Below are 12,775 nucleotides of genomic sequence, written 5' to 3'. Positions count from 1 at the left end.
GTTCTTCACTAGCAGGCTACGTTCATCACAACGCTGACCTGTTCGATACACACAATGATGCGATTCGCCACAAACGGGTCCTGATTTTGACCTTTCACCTCATCTAAAAGGTCCAACAGTTTCGCGACCTCGGTGGCTATAGAGTCTTCCATTGCCAACAGTCGACCTTTCTGTCTTTCCACCCTGTCAATAATTGTTGATGCATCAACAGTGAGGGCCAGTACGAGTGTTTCGAACTTTTCTCTCGCCTTCAACTTTTCGGCTGGTGATCTAGAGGGAATGAGAAGAAAATTATAAGTGATGATTTGAATTTCGTTATTTTTATTATGGTAGTAACTTACTTATCACGACATACGCTTAACATTGGCAAAGCAGTTTTTAAACTTGGTATTATCTCAGAAACATTTTGGTTTATCTGAAAATATGGCGTTATACATTAATAAAATTATTCTATTATATATTAAAACAAAAGTTGGGTTGGACTTTTTTCTAGTTAAATACAGTATTTATTCCACTACTGTCCTTTTGTCTACAATTGAAACAAACATTTTTAAGTACCTACTATTTAGTTATTATCTTCACCAGATAATTAAAAAAGTATACTTACTTCATTTTCCTCATTACTTGCAATGTTTATAGTTCGTTGATGTTGCGAAGTCAAACATAAATTAGTTACGTCACCAGAAAGACTATCAGTACTCTCCCTTGCGTCGTTCTTATTTTTGTTATTAAGCTGTTCCAGCTCTTTCTTTAGGTCGACATTTGTTTCATTTAACTTGCAAATTTCTTTGGAAAGTTCTGAATTTTCATCAAGCACATTTTTACTATGTTTCTTTTCTTCTTCTAGCTGTTTTTCGAGACATTCATTTTTCTCTTGTAATTTTTCAATTTTAATTTTAAGACGGTCGTAGGAACATCTTCCTGATTTCGGAGATTTATGTTCTTGAGTATCGCCGCGAATTTTAGACAAAGCCGTTAATTGTTCATTAAGACGTGCTGTTTCAGATTCCAATCGATTAACGATCTGTTCATTTTCCTTAAGTGAAATGTGAAGCTGATGATTTTTCTCTTTTAATTTTTCAATATTTTTTTCTTTTAATATGAGTAACGTTGTAAGTTCTTCTACTTCAGTGATTTTTTGCTGATAACGATTTTCGAGTTCTTTGAAATCTTTCTGCAGATATGCGAATGTAACATCTTTTTCTTTCGACGATTGTTTCAACTGACTCAAATCGTGGGATAGAGACTCCAGATGAGCATTTTTTGTTTCTATGGATTTACTCATTTCACACACCTGTACTTCGTAATTCTCCAGCGACGTCTTTTGCAACTTAAGCACGCTGTTTAAACTATCAGATTCATCTTTCAGGAACTTGATTTTAGAAGAAAGTTCGTTTCTTAATTTTTCTGTTGTTTTTTCTCTATTCTTCACCTCCTCTTGTAATGATTTAATTTGTGTTTCAGACGTCACATTGTTTGTGTACAATTGAGACTTCATGGTCTCTATTTGAATATTGAGAGCATCAACTGAACATTTAAGACTATTTATTGTACCTTCCTTTTCAGTAAGGTGTATATTCAGTTCCTTATTGTAATCTTCAAGATTATTCATAGAATTATTTATAAGAGTAATTCTTTCCATTAAACCACTATTTAAAGTATTTAGTTGTTGTATGTAATCTTCTTTTTCGTGTAATACTTTTCTTGTTAATTCCAGTTTGCTCGTCAAATTTTGGTCGTTATCTTCAAACTTTTGAATTAATTCTTCTTTTTGTTCTAGTTCAGATTTCAAAAAATCAATATCGCGTTTGAATTTTTTTTCATTTTCTTCCCTAGCGTATATATCTGCTCTGAGCTGATCAAACTCATCCTGCAATCTATCAAATTTCGCTCCTTCTAATACAATCTTTTCGTTTAACTGTTGGTTCAACATTTCTAGTTGACGTAACGACAGTTGTTGTTCTTCAAATTTACTTTTGGTGTCGGTTAGTTCACCTAACTGATATTGCAAGTTTTCGATTAACAATTCAAGGTCTTTGATGGCATTTTCTCTCTTTTCTATATCAGTTCTTAATTGCAAAATATCTTTTTCATGTACCTTTTCAGATTCTTCAAAGCTATTATTTGCGTCTTGTAATTTGGTTTGAAGATCACTAACAAGGTGCTGAAAGTCTTGTACTATATCATCTTTGTTCTTCACGACTTTTATAAGATCGCCGATGTTTTCCTCCAACTCTGTTTCTTTCTTCTTCTCTAACAAAATAGTTTCTTCTAAATGTGCATTATAATCGCTTAGTTCACATAAAGACTGGTCTTTCTTTTCAACTGACGTTTGAAACTCTTCAATTTGAGCATTAAGGGCATTTAATTGTATGTCTTTTTCTTCATTTAGTTTATTAAAATGTTGAACTTTTTTTTCGAAATCTTCAAAGTTTTTATCTTTTTCCTTAATAGTATCTTCCAATTCTGCAGTTGTTTTGCTATTATAAATTTTAAGTTGAACTATAAGGGCGTCTTTTACTGCAAGTGATTGTTGTGTTTGGAAAATTTCATTCTCAAGGTGCTTTATGGTCTCTTCTTTTTCATTAAGTATTTGGTCGAGTTTATTCACTTCACGGCGAAGCATCATNATTATATAGAAAATACACTTACTGTATACTCTATAATACATGCAATTATTTATTAAAGGTGTACATGGGTACTTTCAGGCAAGAGTAATTACATACAACTTTCTCTATCAACACATTTGTACATCTATATTTTGTGCCATAATATATAAGAAAATGTTAACCCACATGTAATAAAATAACCAAATAAACGGGCCTACTTTAAAACAGGTGTAATTTTTAATTATTTATTAGATTAGATCAGGACACTTGACAGAATTGAAAGGAGAAAATTATAGACGTCACATGTAGATATGTGAGAAATTATTTCATACATGTACCTCACATTATTCTAAATTTTATAGCTTACCTGTCCTATGAAATACAAAATTAGGCATATTCCACCAAAATTTAGCCGCAACCTTGAAAATGTTTTCCTAAGCGGGAGTGCCATTTCCGAAATTATGGTAGCACAAACACTTACAAGTTAAACACGAATACACACTAGCACAATAATTTATAATAAATAATCTTAACTTATATACGTATTATATTTGCTAGAAAGTACTATTTAAAAAATCTTATTTAACATTTTGACAAGTTAACCGTCATCTCAGCGAACTGTACAAAGTGATAAACACGAAACGATGAAATCGGAACAACACTTCATGGTTACGGTTCGTGAATGTTCGTGAAAGCGACTGAATACGAAGTTGTATATACCAGGACAATTTTTAAAAAAACTCGACCAAATTGTACGCCTCTACCAAAACAACCAAACTTTTTACGAAGTACCAATATAATATATCTTGCAAAATTACATATTAGTGATTATGTTAATGATAGTACGCATTGAAAGAATTACTCCATTTTTAACTCATGTTCCTTTATCAAAAATGAATTTATTCAAATTGCCACAATTATTTTTTAAGGTATTTAATTATTTAATAATGGTATCAAATCAAATCACAAATCTTAATTAGCTGTAATTATTTAGTTAAATTAAGTATTATTTGTTTGGGTTATTCTAATTAATTAAAATTATTGAAGTTTAGACCTCATAGGGTAGTAGAAAAGTATTCCAACAAAATTGACTTGAATTGCGACAATGAAGGTCAAAAAAATGGAAAGGGAACAACTTCAAGCCGATATTTGCAATGACGTTTATTCTAAATGTCTCATGTACAAAATGTACCGTATAATTTTTAAACTAAGGAAATATATAAAATAGCTTTAATGTACATCTGTAAATGTTTATTTCTTCTGACAACGTAATCAGTTTGTTTAGCTAGCCTTTCATAAAAAGCAATACGGAACTCCATCATGGACTACCCAGGTGACAATGCAGGTCTTGGATTAACAGGAGAACAAATAGATAAAATAGCACAATTTCAAGAGTTGAGTGGAATAGATGATGTGTCCGTGTGTAGAGAAGTTCTCCAAAGACATCAGTGGAATGTGGAAGTGGCCATACAAGAACAACTGAACATAAGGGAAGGCAGACCTTCAGTTTATGCTTCTGAAGCAAGGCCTCCAGCTGTAGTTAGTGATCATATAGGGCAACATATATTTTATTCGCCCCCCTCGGACGGATCGGCTAGCGGACTCAGAGGTTTTATTAGAAGCATATTGAATTTCTTTTGGACTGTGTGTTATAATACTATAGTTGCATTTTTACAAATGGGAAGAAGAATATTACGTCCAGATGAAAGAGGCTGTGAGTTGTGTTATAATTAGATTTGTTTTAAAATATATGTTTTTATATAATGCAGTTGTAAGTGATTACTATTTTTTTCTTATAGATATAACAGATCCATTGCAAGAAGTACAAGATTTTATTAGGGCATACAATGAAAAATATTCAGAAAGGCATCCAGTTTTTTATCAAGGAACTTATGCACAAGTTTTAAATGATGCCAAAAGAGAGTTGAAATTTCTTCTTATATATCTACATAATGAAGATGCTGTTGACACAAATATGTTTTGTAGGTAAGTTTTAAGAAAATAATAGAACTGCAAGTAAAACACAAAATTCTACGATCTACAATTTTTTTAGGAACACCTTAGCAAATGAAGAAGTTATAAGTTATATAAATAACTTCTTTTTTTGGGCCTGTTCGACAAAATCGAATGAAGGTTATAAAGTCTGCCAAATCTTTCATCCTAAACATTATCCATTCTTATCAGTGGTGGTATTGAAAGATAACAAAATGATGATTGTGAGCCGCATGGAAGGCTACTGTGATGGACCAACTCTTATTGAAAGACTACATATGGTTGTTGCTGAAAATGAGGTCAATCTTGTGCGAGCCAGAGCCCAAAGGTCAATGAATGGAATTTTGCAAATAATTTGCATATTTTAAATATTCATATTTAAATTAAAAATTTTTGAAATCGATTTTTCAGGATGGAGACCAGCTTAAATCGTTCCCTACGTCAACATCAAGATGAAGCCTTTTTAGAATCATTAAGAGCTGATCAAGAAAAAGAAAGGAGAAGGCAAGAAGAGCGAGAGGCTGCTGAAGCAGAAAGGAGACGTCTCCAAGAAGTAAGTATATTTAAATTTATAATTGTAGTGTTATTCCCAAATCTTAGCTATTACAAATACATGCTTGTACAGTTTTTATTAAGATAAAGGATAGCGCAGGGTAGAATCGCCTTTAACAAAAAGGAGTCACTAGAAATTCAAAAATATTTACACGGCGAATAATATTAGGTATTAGAAAGAGTAGGAGAATAGAGGACACACATGAAGGGTTAGTTAGAGACATATTAAAAGCAGAAGCAGGAGTTAAGAGAAGCAGAGGCAAACCTAGATTTTTAGTGTTGACGAGATTGGTAAACTTGCAGAACTATTAAAAACCAATGTTATTGTAATTAATATTGTTGTAACAACCATATGCCATTGTATTTTTATCATTGCTTTTTTTAATCCCATAGGAAATTTTGGCAGAGGAGCGTCGACGTGAAGAAATTGCTCGATTAAAAATTGATTCTGTAGTAAATGTGCCTAGCGAACCTGATATAAGTCATCCGGACGCGATTCATATTGTTATTAAACTTCCTTGTGGGACCCGACTGGATAGACGATTTTTGAAAACACATTCCTTAGAAGTAAGTGACACTTTTTTGTCTTCATTTTTATTATGTACTTATTATTGATTTAAACATAGTACTAAATGGTAAATGAAATACAACTAAATTATATCCATTCAAAAAGTTTTCATCGTAAAATTTGAAGTTACAAATGTACCCAATTCTGTTTTTACACTAGCTGTTTTTACGAGAATTAGAAAATTATTTTTATACCATACCGGGTAAAAAACACATTTACTTATGTGCTGTTAGGAGTGGAAGGGTCGGTGCGATCTGGTGTCACATAACGCTGATAGATATTTTTTTATATTTGTATTGAAAATACCGCAGTCAGAACGTCTAGCGCTCTAGCTTCTCTATTTTTTTGGATTAAAAGTTACGTAAATAAAATATTTAAGACAGAGGAGGGACATATAGAAAACGCGGTACGTGGCTTATGGATGGCCCCTTACTAGGAAGTCAATTTAAAACTTATTTATATTAATTACACTTTAGCAATTCAGAAGTAGTGTTTGCGTAGGTATACAGGTACATGTAGGCATTCTATATTCATTAAAAAATAGTACGAGAAGACTAGTAGCACAGCTCCCTAATAAAATATATGTTTATTTTCGTGAATTTTTTTCATGGGACTAAAAGTACAAAGATCTTTTGAATTAAATCATTGAATGGGAATCGCATATTAAGGCATTATAATACGAATATTAGTTTGTGGATTTTCAAAAGTCTGAAACCATTCTTTTTTTTTTCGAAACATGCAATGTATTATTTTAAATGTTTTTTTTTCTCTTGGGAAATACATTTTTTGGGTAAAAACAAAATTGGGTGTAGGTACAATTATTTCATAAATATATTTGATCGAAAATAATTTAAAAGAAGTAAATTAACCAACACTTTATTTTGTTTATTGTTACTTTTTAGTGTTGTTTTATTTACCGTTAAGGTCACAAAGCAACTTGAATCAATCCAAAATTTAAAAAAGTTAAATTAATTGTTTCATAATAAGCAGTTGATGTTTTAAAAAAATCATAATTTCCTCAATTTTCTTTTGCTAGTAATGCAGGCATCATTATTATGAACTGTTTTAATGACTTATTAGACCATAATTTTAATTATACAGAGGAGACCTTTACAATCGGTTTACATAACATTACAATGATAAGAACACCCTGTTTATTAATAGAAGTTTATGTTTTGCTTTTATTAGTTCATGAAATCATTTTAGGCGGTATTTTATTTCGTATTTTGTCATCCGAATTCACCGGACACATTTGAGATAACAACGAACTTCCCTAAGCGCGTTCTAAAGTGCAGACCTTCAGATTCTTCTGAAATAATCCAAACGTTGGAAGAGGCTGGACTAAAAAATAGGGAAGTGCTTTTCATCAACGATTTGGATGCATAGTTAGTGCATAAACGAGTCAGTGGACGGTCGTTATACTTTTCTGCTGTTACAACTACTACTACCAGTGTTGTTATCGCTGCTACTATTGTTTTTGTTGTTTTCCCTCATCTAAGAGAAAGATCTATCTATATTTTGTATGTTTTTCTTGTATTTGCCGCAAACGAAAGTAAACCGATAATGAGAGTTTATATTTCAGTTGTTAACGTGCGCCATTATTATTTTTTTTATAGTTGTAGGTAACTGTGACAATTGCATTTATTTTTGGTTATTTTTATATAATTTTAAAAACACTGTCTGTTGGAATATCATTTTTCTGGACGTGAAACCGATGGTGTGGGAACGTTGTATACTATTTTTCATATGCACGAATACAAAAAGCATGTAATATTTATTACTACGAAAACAATTTTCTTCTCGTACTCTCCTTCATTCTCTCCCTTTTGATGAAGTGCTGTAATAATGTGAAACTGTAAATTTGTATTATACTTATTAAAAAACACTTGTGATCTAAATAAATCACGTTCACGTTACATTCCTGTTGTTTTTCCATAAATATATACAGTAGTATACACCCGATAGTGTGAACCGAAAAAAAAAAAAAAACAATTGGTCACATTATCAGTTATAATTTCATTTAATTGTATAACACGCATAACTTCCTTTTCAAATTGCAAATATAGTTTATCTTAATTGGAAAAAAAAATAAAACAAGTAATGTGTATGTACAAATTTATTTTATAACAAAATAACAAAAGTAATCAATACGAAAATATACCTTTATATTTCTATAATAGTATCAAAAGAAGGTAACTACGCTTTTTGGCTTATTTAAAACAAAGAAAATAAATTGTAAAAAGAAAAGAAAATTAAACTGGGCGTGGTCCGTGTCCATAATTAACATTAATAAAGGGAGAGCAGAGATCTTCATCTCCAAGGCATGTCACCACTATCAGTGTTATTACATAGATAAAAATAGTTGCGGCACACAGTTGATAAAATATGCAAAAGGCACTCGACTTGAACATTCTGTAACATCTTTCAATTAGAAATCTTCCATAAGGCGATTGTCTGAAATTTAACATGAAATTAATTATTTCCCATTAAAAATTTATCCTTTTTTAATTTGTTTTTAAATATTAATGAAGTATGTGGGTTTTTAAAACGTTTTAACTTTTAATGGGATTAAAAGCATACCCTTCATCGAGGGCAGTGGTCTTAACGTATCCGGTACCGTTATAATCTTTGTTTCTATCTTCAAATAAGAGAATATCCGGAATTTCAAACAAATTGCATGATTGAGATTTTGAGCTAAAATTATGTATTTGTATTAATTACTTGAATAATATGAAGAAGAAGTTATGATCTTAAAAAATAGCCGCAGTAAATGTTCCAATACTTTTTAAAATTGTAGGAGTAATTAATTGAATAAGTCACAAACAGTCAATGTATACACACTAAAAAACAAGGAGATAAATTTCTGTTCATTTTATTATTGTTTTTTTTTAGAACGTTCTCCAAAAATTTCTAGCAATTTTATGTAGCAAATAAAAGTAATTTACCTTTTACTTAAGCCACTGAGCTGACTTGTAACACTGTCGAGATCTCGTTGAACGTCCGAAACGTAGTTTATTAATGTACACATAGAATGTATAAAGTTCTGTTCCTGTTGTAACGATCCAGTCTTCATGGCCGTCATTACCGTTTTTGATGCTACGTTCATCACAACGCTGACCTGTTCGATACACACAATGATGCGATTCGCCACAAACGGGTCCTGATTTTGACCTTTCACCTCATCTAAAAGGTCCAACAGTTTCGCGACCTCGGTGGCTATAGAGTCTTCCATTGCCAACAGTCGACCTTTCTGTCTTTCCACCCTGTCAATAATTGTTGATGCATCAACAGTGAGGGCCAGTACGAGTGTTTCGAACTTTTCTCTCGCCTTCAACTTTTCGGCTGGTGATCTAGAGGGAATGAGAAGAAAATTATAAGTGATGATTTGAATTTCGTTATTTTTATTATGGTAGTAACTTACTTATCACGACATACGCTTAACATTGGCAAAGCAGTTTTTAAACTTGGTATTATCTCAGAAACATTTTGGTTTATCTGAAAATATGGCGTTATACATTAATAAAATTATTCTATTATATATTAAAACAAAAGTTGGGTTGGACTTTTTTCTAGTTAAATACAGTATTTATTCCACTACTGTCCTTTTGTCTACAATTGAAACAAACATTTTTAAGTACCTACTATTTAGTTATTATCTTCACCAGATAATTAAAAAAGTATACNTTATTTATTTGACTGGGAGTTTTGCTTAAATTTGGACTGACCGGATTCTCAAGCATCTCTTTCAATTTCGGACTGTTGAAAACTTTTGCCTCGTGGTGTATGAAAGCGGTAATTGGAGAATTTGGAAAACGATTCGATTGCTGTTTTTGATGTACTATATGTAGACCACTATTTGGTGTGTTATTTAAATTTTTTGTACCTGAAGAACTTGAGATTAACGGGTTAGGTGGAGTTGAAGGAATAATGTAGGTTTGAGACAACTGTCCTCGTAACAACTTTTCCAGGGTAATTTTTTCCACTTTGAGACCCTTAAAAGAAGAAATTCAACTACTAAACCACGAATTCTTAATAGGGTAATTTTTACAGTATAAAAAATATGCATTTGCATGTATACAATGTTTAGATTTCAAAAGATAAATTATGTGATTTTTAATTAGTGAAAATTCAAGTCACCCAATCAGAATACGAATTTATTTTCTGTATTACAGTTTAGCCCGATTTGCTTATTTTTAGCTTTCATCAAGAAAAATCCGTTCTGTTTGGTTGATTATTTTGAGTTTCTTATTTTATATTAGCTGATAATAATTGGTAAAGTACTGGAACAAAAAAACAAAAAGTTGAAAAAGATCCCGAACCACTTTCGACAGACTTTATAATAAATCTTTTTCATGTTTACATTTTAATTTTTATTTTATACTAACGCTCAATAAGTAATATACAATTGTTCATAAATTACGCAAACAACCCTCCCGCTCTTCTCCGAGCGTGCAGACATTATACTGTTGAGAGGGAGTCATAAAAACAAGTTTTAATTCTCTCTTTCAGAAAGATCGAACGACAAAATTTATTTTACCGTGCAATTAATTGAAAAAAATCAGTAAAATAGTATCTTCCTATACTGCAGTTGTTTTGCTATTATAAATTTTAAGTTGAACTATAAGGGCGTCTTTTACTGCAAGTGATTGTTGTGTTTGGAAAATTTCATTCTCAAGGTGCTTTATGGTCTCTTCTTTTTCATTAAGTATTTGGTCGAGTTTATTCACTTCACGGCGAAGCATCATTTCAATATCTTCTTTGATAGAAATCTGTTGATTTAAATGACTACTGAAGGTTGTCAAATATGTGATAGATTTTTCGTTGTCCTCTAAAAATTTCTTTAATTTGTTAATTTCTGTTTTTAAAATCTTTTCATTTGTATGACTCTGTGTTATTTGCTTCTCTAATTCTGATTGTATTTTTTTCGTGTGTTCCAATTCCTTTTGAAGTTGCTCTATTAATTGATCATTTACTTTAACGCTTTCAAATTTCTTTATTTGGGTATTCAACGATTCAATGTCCTTTTCTAAGCGTTTTATAACTACTTCTTTCTTTTCAATCAATGTGTTACATTCACATATTTTTTGAGACTGTATTTCTTCAGTTTGTTTTTTTATTAAATTGTCATCATCCAATTGTTTAGCTAAGTTATGAACAAGACGTTTTAGTTCCCAGATAGTTTCTTCTTTTGTAGCAATTGTGATTTTTAATTCGCTAATTTCTTCTAAAAGGCTATTTCGATTTTCTTCAGAAGCTTTTGAATTTTCGTTTAACCTGCTGTTCAGAATTTTCATTTCAGTTTTAAGTAGTTCAATGTGATTTTCTTTTTCTTTCAACGTTTCATTGAGTTTTTCTGCAAAATATATTTTCAGTTCGTCATATTCTTTTTTAAGATTATCGAATGAGTCCAATAAGCTAAGATGTTCGTGTTCAAGATTTTCTGTGGCACATTCTTTTAATTGCAAGTCGTGTTTTAATTTACCCAGTTCCGCAATAAGATTTTTATTCTTGTGTTCGTTATCTAAAATCGTTTGATTTAGGATGTTTTTCTGTTCTTTTATTTCTTTAATTTCAATTGCCAACATTTCTTCGTGTTTAACGATATTTTTAATTTTTTCTTCTAATTCTAATATATAAGAACAATTATTTTCGTTCAAACACTTCAAGTCAAGTTTTTCTTCTATGAGCAATTTGACTTCATTTCGTAAATTAGTATTTTCCTTATTAGTTTCCGTTTCATTTAGTTTGATGAGTTCAAGTTCTTTTTTAAGTTCCTCCAACTCTTCAGTACAAACCTCCAAACGCCTTTTTAAATCATCATTTTCTTCTTGCATTTGATCAAGAATGTTTTTCGAATTGTTATTAACTTCATTTTCTTTGCTTACCTAAAATATGTGAATTTGTAGTTTGTATACATTCAAAAATATGTACATAGTTTAAATATTGTAATTATTTGCTTTACATACCCAAGTATATGATTTACTGCTCTTTTACATAAAATAAAAATTTAAAAACTGTGTATACAGAATTGAATACAAAAACAAAAATTATTTGTTTATCTCATATCCCTTGTTATGAGAGTGAAAACAACAAGACTTTAACTATTTTACTGTTAAAATAAGCTTATACCTGAGATAGTTCATATAGTAATGAGTGTTGTGTGGTCATCGCGGATTCAGTTAATGGCATTTTTGAAAATAAATCATCTTCGCTGCTTGTATCATGAAGAAATATAGAGCTAGTCGAGTTATTTTTCAGTGGGGAATCACCAGTTGCAGCCTTTAATTCCGCATCTACAATATTAAAAAAATTCATCGTAGGTATGAAATTTATTAAAAAAAAAACAATGATGAATTTTGTGTAAGCATAGTTATTTATTATAAAAGTTTTTCTGAAACAATCACACTTCATCCTCGTAACCGTATACCTTTACATTTTGGTTGACGTAATTTGTCTGACTTTTGTGGAAGTGGAATTGTTGGTCCTGATTCTGGTTCACCGACTAATCGATATTTCTTGAAAAATGTCGATTCACTTTGTTTCAGTTTGGGATGAAAAGATATCTGATCATTGTTTACCGTATCATTTTCTTCGAGTTTCTTCTCGAACGATGAGGAAGTGTTTGAATCTAAAGGTTTATTTATTTGACTGGGAGTTTTGCTTAAATTTGGACTGACCGGATTCTCAAGCATCTCTTTCAATTTCGGACTGTTGAAAACTTTTGCCTCGTGGTGTATGAAAGCGGTAATTGGAGAATTTGGAAAACGATTCGATTGCTGTTTTTGATGTACTATATGTAGACCACTATTTGGTGTGTTATTTAAATTTTTTGTACCTGAAGAACTTGAGATTAACGGGTTAGGTGGAGTTGAAGGAATAATGTAGGTTTGAGACAACTGTCCTCGTAACAACTTTTCCAGGGTAATTTTTTCCACTTTGAGACCCTTAAAAGAAGAAATTCAACTACTAAACCACGAATTCTTAATAGGGTAATTTTTACAGTATAAAAAATATGCATTTGCATGTATACAATGTTTAGATTTCAAAAGATAAA

The 12,775-nt window shown here is 31.1% G+C and overlaps 3 protein-coding genes across 4 annotated transcripts in view; 1 reads left to right on the top strand and 2 right to left on the bottom strand.

Moving 5' to 3' along the window:
- Nucleotides 1-8: 8 nt before the first annotated feature.
- LOC108743220 (putative leucine-rich repeat-containing protein DDB_G0290503) overlaps nucleotides 9-12,775 on the bottom strand; it is a 37,143-nt gene continuing 24,376 nt past the window's right edge. The window contains exons 13-16 of the mRNA XM_025978307.1: nucleotides 10,431-10,616; nucleotides 608-2,593; nucleotides 342-415; nucleotides 9-270 (exon numbers count right to left, since the gene is read on the bottom strand). Of these exons, the coding sequence (XP_025834092.1) occupies nucleotides 9-270; nucleotides 342-415; nucleotides 608-2,593; nucleotides 10,431-10,616 (2,508 nt within the window). The remainder of the gene's footprint in view (nucleotides 271-341; nucleotides 416-607; nucleotides 2,594-10,430; nucleotides 10,617-12,775) is intronic.
- Nucleotides 3,763-7,501, top strand: LOC108739548 (FAS-associated factor 2). Its single transcript, XM_018473487.2, has 6 exons — nucleotides 3,763-4,323; nucleotides 4,409-4,595; nucleotides 4,663-4,929; nucleotides 5,013-5,154; nucleotides 5,547-5,720; nucleotides 6,928-7,501. Exons 1-6 carry the CDS (start codon nucleotides 3,930-3,932, stop codon nucleotides 7,105-7,107), a joined length of 1,344 nt encoding a protein of 447 aa, XP_018328989.1. The 5' UTR covers nucleotides 3,763-3,929; the 3' UTR covers nucleotides 7,108-7,501.
- Nucleotides 7,246-9,378, bottom strand: LOC108739549. 2 transcript variants are annotated; one of them, XM_018473488.2, is made up of 4 exons: nucleotides 9,143-9,378; nucleotides 8,667-9,071; nucleotides 8,302-8,415; nucleotides 7,246-8,175 (listed from the first exon to the last, which is right to left on the bottom strand). In XM_018473488.2, the coding sequence occupies exons 1-4, from the start codon at nucleotides 9,163-9,165 to the stop codon at nucleotides 7,974-7,976; spliced, it is 744 nt and encodes a 247-aa protein (XP_018328990.1). In that variant the 5' UTR covers nucleotides 9,166-9,378; the 3' UTR covers nucleotides 7,246-7,973. The 2 variants fall into 2 exon arrangements, with proteins under 2 accessions (XP_018328990.1, XP_018328991.1); XM_018473489.2 differs by lacking the exon at nucleotides 8,302-8,415.

The sequence above is a fragment of the Agrilus planipennis genome, unplaced genomic scaffold (genome assembly GCF_000699045.2).
Source record: "Agrilus planipennis isolate EAB-ADULT unplaced genomic scaffold, Apla_2.0 scaffold224, whole genome shotgun sequence".
Taxonomy (NCBI): domain Eukaryota; kingdom Metazoa; phylum Arthropoda; class Insecta; order Coleoptera; family Buprestidae; genus Agrilus; species Agrilus planipennis.
The sequence above is the reverse complement of the archived record's forward strand: the minus strand, read 5'-3'. Positions and strand labels throughout refer to the sequence as shown.

Coding starts and splice junctions, on each gene's coding strand:
- LOC108739548 (XM_018473487.2), top strand. CDS start 3,930: ATGGACTACCCAGGTGACAATGCAGGTCTTGGATTAACAGGAGAACAA. Junction 4,324..4,408: donor ACGTCCAGATGAAAGAGGCT/GTGAGTTGTGTT, acceptor TTTTTCTTATAG/ATATAACAGATCCATTGCAA. Junction 5,155..5,546: donor AAAGGAGACGTCTCCAAGAA/GTAAGTATATTT, acceptor TTAATCCCATAG/GAAATTTTGGCAGAGGAGCG.
- LOC108739549 (XM_018473488.2), bottom strand. CDS start 9,165: ATGTTAAGCGTATGTCGTGATAA. Junction 8,416..8,666: donor CTCAGTGGCTTAAGTAAAAG/GTAAATTACTTT, acceptor ACATAATTTTAG/CTCAAAATCTCAATCATGCA. Junction 8,176..8,301: donor ACCACTGCCCTCGATGAAGG/GTATGCTTTTAA, acceptor GTTAAATTTCAG/ACAATCGCCTTATGGAAGAT.